Here is a 7,804-nt window from a genome sequence, read left to right as displayed (position 1 = left end):
GGGGGTGGGGCATGTGGGCCTGCAGGTGGGGTGGTAGCCCTTGTCGGGACCATATGGCCCCCGTTGGGGCTGTAGCCCCTGTGGGGGGTGCAATCCATGAGCTGTGTGGGGGGCTGCACCCTGCTGGGGGAAGGGGATCCATACCTCCTGAGCTCCCCCAGTCTCCCCACAATCCACCTACACCTACCCACATCCCCCCAGCACACTCCTTGTGTGCCCGGCTGCCAAAGAAGATGAGACCTGGTACCAGGAGCTGTGGCTGAAGGGAGTAGTTGTCCCCACATCCTAGTTAGTGAAGGGGTCAGGGGAAGCTCTAGCTGCTCTATGGTAAGAAAACCAAAAGGCAAACAGCAAAACATATAGGTATTTATCATCATAGTAAATTGAATTCTAAAGACACTGGTAGACTTCCAAATTACTTTAACACTAGGTACATCAACAAAACATTGCCCAGCTGATCTCATGTCTGTCTGTCTCTCTAGTGGCTTTTTGTTTTAATTGTGGAGGAACATGAATTTCAGGTTATTTTACAGAGTGACTTTGGGACTTTTTTTTAATCAGGGATTTTGGAGTTTTCAATAGGGAATACCAGAATTCCTGCTAGGGAGGCAAGTGGCAGGACCCAAGCAGAGGAGCCTGCTCAGAGCTGGCACCTTGGACCCAGCTGGAGGTGGCCAACCTCCTTGTCAGCTGGGGCCAGGAGGACATACTTTGACAGTTCAAAGCAGGCCAGCACACTGGGAACATCTTCTGGGTGATAGCTGCCCAGATGGCCAGGCAGAGGCACACTCATCACTGATCACCTAAATGATTTTTCACTTACCTCAGGTGATCAAAGCAAGAGCTCCTCTTAACAATATAAATTTAAGGCATTGACTATTTTTTTCCATTTATACATAAAAGTCGGTGAAAAGGCTGATCAAGTGAGGGAATATATACAACACAGAATTAAAACTTCTACTTTAAGTGCAGTTGTTTTATTCTTTTGAAATGGTATACCCAAAATAAAAAGGTGATAATGAAAAAGAAATGATGCAACTATCTTTGAAAAATGTGCACCTGAAATACATTGGTAGATTTCCGCCCCCCTACTATCTTTGCTTCTAGGACCCAAATATAATTCCTCTACAAGCTACAACAGTAACTACTTGCGAGCAAGTGGCTGGCCTGGGCACAATTGGACAAGGAGTGGGCACAATTGGACAAGGAACAGAGCAACACAATTTTGGAGGGCAAAATATGGATTCAGGCAGATACTCCTACTCAGAATGGCACAATTTTACACATTCTCGTCTAGGTGAAGTAAGTATTTTGGTAGTTTTTCCTCACAGCTCCCACTGTCTACATTATACCTAGTATAAAAGTATTTTCCAAACATGAATAATGTATTAAACTAGAGAGGGCTTCCCCTACCTTTACTGTTGTTAGCTCACACTCTAATTCAGAATGCTATTGCTTTAGGGGGAAAACATCTTTTCTTCAGTTATTTTGTATAATTAGAGAGAGTTTTCATGACTTCTTTTTGTTTAGCTTTTGAGTAGCACCAGTGTTGATCATTTAGACTGTGACAGTTTTATGTAAATTTTTGTGGCTGTGTGGGAGCATCTACACATCACTCTATAGCAGCATTATTATTGTCATGCTTTAGTACTTTCTTTTGAACATCCTAAAGCGTGGTGCAGTAATTGCCTATAATGTGGTGTGTGTGTGTGTGATGCATAGTTAGTTTTTGCTGCTACTTTGCTGTAGCAGCATGCTAAAAACGGAGGAGTGCGCCACTACGGAGAAGTAGCTGCCATTTACATGTAAACCTATGTGATCGCTACAGCAACATAGGGTGATGTGTAGATGCACCCTGTCTCTCTTTGTTTAGTTCTGATCTAACTGCTTCTGTTCCACTAGTTGGATATTAATGCTGTTTATAGCTTGTATATGGTTATACAGCCTTAAAAATAACACGCCAGTCATTGGCAATTAGACACTGTCACTTGTGTGTAAATCAAGCTTTTAACTTCTATTTCAGATGAATTTTAATTAACAGGTTATTTAAACAGGTTCTTCATTCTTATTACATGTGTGATTAGTAGAAATTATTTCTGTGTTAATTACTTATATTTTATAGTATGAATGATATAGACCAATCATGTGCATTTTTTGTATGTAGGAATCCATTAAAGGACACACTCTGATTAAAAATTAATCAATGAAAGGTAAATCAAAAAAATTATTTTTATGTTATATGTTTAGGATAACAGTTTAAGAAAACTAATTAGATGGGTTTGTTTCTTCCTATGCAGAAAGTGCATCTGTGCAGACAGGATGAAGAGCTTAAGCATTCAGAAGACTATGTCCTTCCATATAACTATGAAGGAAGGGGATCACTGGCTGGTTCTGTAGGCTGCTGCAGTGATCGGCAGGAAGAGGAAGCTCTTGACTTTTTAGATCAGCTGGAACCCAAGTTTAGGACATTAGCAGAAACATGTGTAAGGAGATAAGTGCATTTATCACAGTGCTGAAAACTGCAAATAAATGGATGTTTTACTTTGCTCTTAATCAAAAGTTAGTTGATTTTGAACTTAAATGCAGCAGATTCTACTTTTTATTTTCCTTTCTGAGGGGAGAGGTTTATCAAAAGGCATTAAGGGTTTTTACAAGAACTTAAATCCTTCATAATTTGCCATACTTTATAGCTATTGACCTATATTTGTTGTATCCAAGATAAAAGTTTTAAAACGCACTGTTCTGTATGACTACTTTAATACCGTAATATGGGTTTCTATTTAGCATTACATTTTCCATTCTTTGTTTGTCTGTATAGTTTTAAGTATTCATAAAAATTTCTTTTATTTAGCTTTGGAGATGGAAAGCTTTATTTTATTCAACTTTTCCCCCTTTACTTTAATTAAAAATAAAACAAAACAAACAAACAAAATATCCCCAGAGTTTATATCTGGGATATATCAGAATACCTTACCAGTGTCTGACTTAGATAATCTGGGATCCAAAATATTAATTTTTCAGGAGTAAAATTTCAGAAGATACTAGGTTACTTTATTAGAAGAAACTTTATATGTTAGTTGGAAAACAGAAGGAAAAAAAAAAGTATTGTATATATGTAACATAATATTTAAAATTTTATTGACATTCTTTTGGACTAGTAGTTACTACCAGCCTTGCTATCATGAAGAATGTAGGTTATAAGCATTATATGTAAGTACAGCAAAAACTGTGTTATCCGGCACTTCATTAACTGGAAAGCTCTACTAACTGGCATCTGAGGGACACAGTTTTGCCACGGCAAGCTGAGTTCTTTTCCTTCACTTCTTCAGCCCATGGCCCAGGGCAAAGCAGCCTGTGCGGGGCTCCCCTCCCTGTCCCCTGGCACAGTGACGCCAGAGAGTGCACCAGATGGTGCATATTTGATTAACTGGCATCCCCCATTCGCGGGGATGCCAGATAACAGAGCTTTTGCTGTACATTGTTTTTTTTTTTTTTAAAGAAATAGTAAGCTTGTAGATCAAGAGTTCAAAATACAAGAGATTGGCTCATATGCTTTCACAAGATAACTATTGGACTGCAAAAACCTATGTACAATCTCTTGCTTATTTTAGATTAAATTTTTACATTAGTTGTTTGCTAGCTTCAGCATATCATAGAATGAATGTAATTGGAACGAAAATGGATCCCATAAGAAGGTTATTTTTAATCAATCATTTTGCTTAATTATTAAGGCTGCTTACAGATATAAAAAAAATCCCCCAAAACCAAGAGTTTTACTTTAAACTCTGTGCACCCCAGCACATGTTCAGAAGAGGCATTGCATTAGTTGGACTCTGTTCACGCAGTGTCTTCAGTGGGGCTTTTATGGCACTTTTATCTAATAGGCGATTGATGCAGCTTTAGATAAAAATGCCAAAATACCTCATTGAAGCTTCTGATCTGTGCAGATGCTGTGGAACTGAGTCAAAGTAATGTACCATTTCTTCCAGGAAAGCAGGTCCTCCCTTCCTCCCGCAGTCTGTCAGTGCCCTAAGTTTTTGTGTTTTTTTTCTCAGATTCAGATTCACCAAAATATAGCACAAGTTTACTGGAGATAACACTGATGATTTTTTTTATGGGAAAATATCAAAGGATAATGCCTGTAATTACTATGAGTAGGAAGTATCCTATTTTAGGAGCTAATATGGAGTTGTTTGCTGTATACACAAAAGAACATGTGTAGATGGGTTCCTAATCAAAATTATATATAAATATAAAAGTATTTGCTCTGGTGTAATTAATATTAACTTATTAAATACTTAATTATAGGCAGGAATTCTTGTGGGCAATATCTTTTACTGGGCAAACTACCTGGTTGGGACAGACATTAATTATACACAGCATATTAAGTTACAGTAACAACCACTAGGTCACAGTAAGATATATACCACCAAATCCTGAATTCAGTAAGTTTTTATTACTTACCCAGGATATTCAGTGTTATTTCTTTTCTCAGATGCTTCCAGGATTCCTTTGTGCTTTAAAAATTTCCTTTGCTGTTATTAAAAAAAAAAGGTAACTTTGTGCAATTTAGTTTTTAATGTTTCTTTTCAGCAGTGTTGCTCTGTAAACATGCTTAAGGATTTTTTAAAAATGTACTATTCATAAATTCTTTAAAACAAGCTCTTGATGATAATAAAGTGTCACTTTGCTCTGAATCCATGTGAAGAACCATCACTGATTTGAGAACAACAACGACTGCAGGCATCAAACACTAAACATCAGTGTAACTTTTACCAGTTTAGTAGAGTAAGTTACAACAGTATCTGGAGCAGATGGACCAGCACCTCCTCTGCCAATTACAGAAGATACTATTACAATAGTTCACCACCTGCTGACACAGAAAGCCAGTTCAATAGACTACACAGCTGGGAATAGGATACAATTCACAAGATACAAATATATGTAATCTGTACACCAACATTCTTTTAATATATAGTCAATCCTGACTTTGAGGGCTAATTTTACCATGGAGTGAAGTACACAAATGTAGAGCTGTGACCCTCTATCTGTTCCACCAGTATAAACATATTGTTTGTCTTTACCCAGTGATTTCAATACATGGATACAAGTCAGTGAAAAACATTTATTGTCTAAAGAGTTAGCTAGAAAGCTGCTTATCAAAGTAGCTTTTTCTTTTTCTCATACTATTAGTAGACATGAGAATATTCACGATAAGTTTTAGTTGCAATAAATAGCTTTCATAAATACAAATGCTAAATGTATATTAAGTAATCTGTACAGTCTTTTAGACTGAGGAAGTGAATTTACCCTGAGTAGTGTCTACTGCCAACAAGAAAAGCAAGATCAAGATATTATGAACTAATTTTGTAATGGTAAATTTAAGCAACACTGCGAACAACCATTCCTTGTCATTTGCATCTTTGTACACTAGAGATGAGACGCTGAACCCTGTAAACTGGGATAGTTCCATTGACTCAAATGGAGTATGCTGATTTTTACACCAAAGATCTGGCCCTGAGGTTCTAACTAGCTTCCTTTTTGTTCTTATGAAGTATGTTCAATTTTAGCAGTGGGTACTTTAAGATAACTCACTTTTTTCCCTTGGGGGGTCTTATTTTTAGTAATAAATTAAAAAAAAATTCTGAGAATTTGAGAAATTTGTATAAAGCAAACAAAAAAGTGTTTCAAAATGTGTTCTTATTATTATTGGTCTTGGATAAACTTGAAATAGATTTGTTCTTTTCAGCTGAGCAGTTTCAAAAGCTGTCCAGTTGTTAAAATATTACTTTGTTTAACATCATGTTTTTATTGTATTTTGTATAACAGTAAATAATAAAGTGGATTTTTGCAAAATAAGAGAGACCTACTGCAAAAACGGTTCACTTCTTGTATTCTAGAATAAGATGCATGGATAATTAAAACATGTCCTGATGCAAGCTGGCCATGAAGATGACCTTATCTATGGGGACTACTACATTTAAAACCATTTATATTTTTGAAACCACATGCATGCTATACTACTACTTAACAAAGAGGTGTCAAACAAGTCATTACTTTTTCAAAACAGAACCCTTCACTGAAGCCAGTGGAAAGTTTCAATTGACAACCGTTGGCATAGTATGTTCCACTGTGCCATGAAACTAAACAGTTGCTTATGTGTGCTCAAGGTATAGTATAGTATGCTTTATGCACATTAACAAAAAAACCCCCAAGTGTACAAGTGCAACATTACTCTACACACCTGAGATCACTGACAGATTTTGTTACTAGCTATCGTATTTGAAAGAATTAATATAATGCCAATGTTAAGACATATGTCCAAATAGCTGAACTTATCCTAAAAAGAGCAGGTTGGACACTGATTTTATCAGAATATTGAGTTTAAAAGAGTTACAAGTACTATAGAATGTCAACTTTGCATAGCTTGTCTGGCATCAGACAGATGTGAAAGGCAGCATGAATAGGGGATGACCCTATTTCTCCTAGGGCCCATCTTCTCAGATGTGACAAATACCACTGCCCCTTCCTGCAGGTAAGATGCATCAGAAATTGGTTAAAACTCTTCATGGCCTAAGTGTTATATAAGATTGTATGGCTAAACTATGATCCCTTGGAAACTGCCACAAGATAAATGCCTTAAGCATTCAAGCACTGTAGCGGTGAGTGGGAGGGGGGTGCTTTTGGAGCATAAAATCCAGATGCTAGAAAGAATGCTGGGTAGCAGTCTTTGTTAGAACTTAGACATAAGCAAGCTCAAACTCTTAATATCAGCACTATATTGCCAGTTTATGTGCAACAGGGAGAATATATGAGCCCAGACCTCCCAAGCTATTCAGATATCTAACCCCAAATGATGGTCCTAAATCCAACTAAAAAAAATTAGATGAGCACGTATCACTTTGTGATTCCTGCTTATAGTACAGTATACCACCAGGCTGTCTGAGGCATAAACTATACTAATTGGCCTTCGTGTTGGGAACACTGTGCAGCAGGGTCCCACTCCCGCTAGCCTCAACTTCCCCTGTTTAGATACTCAGGGAAAGTGATTTTCTACTAGTATATAGCCCTGACCTGGAATATAGGCTGTGGTCAACATCAAACATTTCAAGTTACAATGTTTCTCACTTGCAACATTTATAAATTGACACCCTGTTTCAACTTTTTAACATCAGTTTCAACTTTACAACACTTGATCTGATGTGACGCCATGCCAGGGAACAAGTCTCGGTATCACCCACCTCCCTGGAGAACATCTGTCCAAACCTCTTTGGATACTTTCTTTAAGAAAGCAGCCAAGACTTCAGAAAAGAATCCAGCCAAGAACCCTTGAAAAAGTCCAGCAAAGTCACCTCAAAGAAGTCCTTCCAAATCAATATGATTGCTATTTACAATATAAATACATTAATATTACTCATCTAGAGTTGACTGAGTACAAAATTCTGTGTTATTTTAGTGAAAACGGTATCGGGCGTTGGTTCAGGAACCAATCCCCCATTTATAACATTGTTTCCTATTGGAAAAATCGGTTCGGAGTTACAACGTTTCAATTTAAGACGCCATTTTCAGGAACTAATTGTGCCATAAATCCGAAGCCTGCCTGTAATTTTCATGTATGATCACAGTATGCCAACTCCACTAGGCAGACTTTAATTGAAGATGGCATTAGGATTAATTAAGAGATGTTTTAAAGCCAGCCATAGAAAGTACTTCTCCTGCTTCACAGACTATATGGTGCCTCCCATCAACAACAGCCCATGATACTGCTCATAATGTACCAACAATTACTAGGTAGTGGTGACTA

General features: G+C 37.4%; 1 protein-coding gene across 2 annotated transcripts in view; it reads left to right on the top strand.

Annotated features, from left to right (window-relative positions):
* The window catches only part of DSC1 (desmocollin 1), a 44,638-nt gene extending 41,788 nt beyond the window's left edge, over nt 1-2,850 (top strand). The window contains exons 15-17 of one of the 2 annotated variants that reach the window (XM_019547350.1): nt 1,108-1,302; nt 2,165-2,210; nt 2,298-2,390. In XM_019547350.1, coding sequence (XP_019402895.1) covers nt 1,108-1,302; nt 2,165-2,200 — 231 coding nt within the window. In that variant the 3' untranslated portion in view covers nt 2,201-2,210; nt 2,298-2,390. Of the gene's footprint in view, nt 1-1,107; nt 1,303-2,164; nt 2,211-2,297 lie in introns of both variants that reach the window. The other variant, XM_019547341.1, reaches the window with a different exon arrangement.
* Nucleotides 2,851-7,804: the final 4,954 nt, after the last annotated feature.

Source organism: Crocodylus porosus, unplaced genomic scaffold, assembly GCF_001723895.1.
Source record: "Crocodylus porosus isolate Cpor-Errol unplaced genomic scaffold, CroPor_comp1, whole genome shotgun sequence".
In the NCBI taxonomy this organism is placed as follows: Eukaryota; Metazoa; Chordata; order Crocodylia; family Crocodylidae; genus Crocodylus; species Crocodylus porosus.
This window is presented reverse-complemented; position numbering and strand designations above follow the sequence as displayed.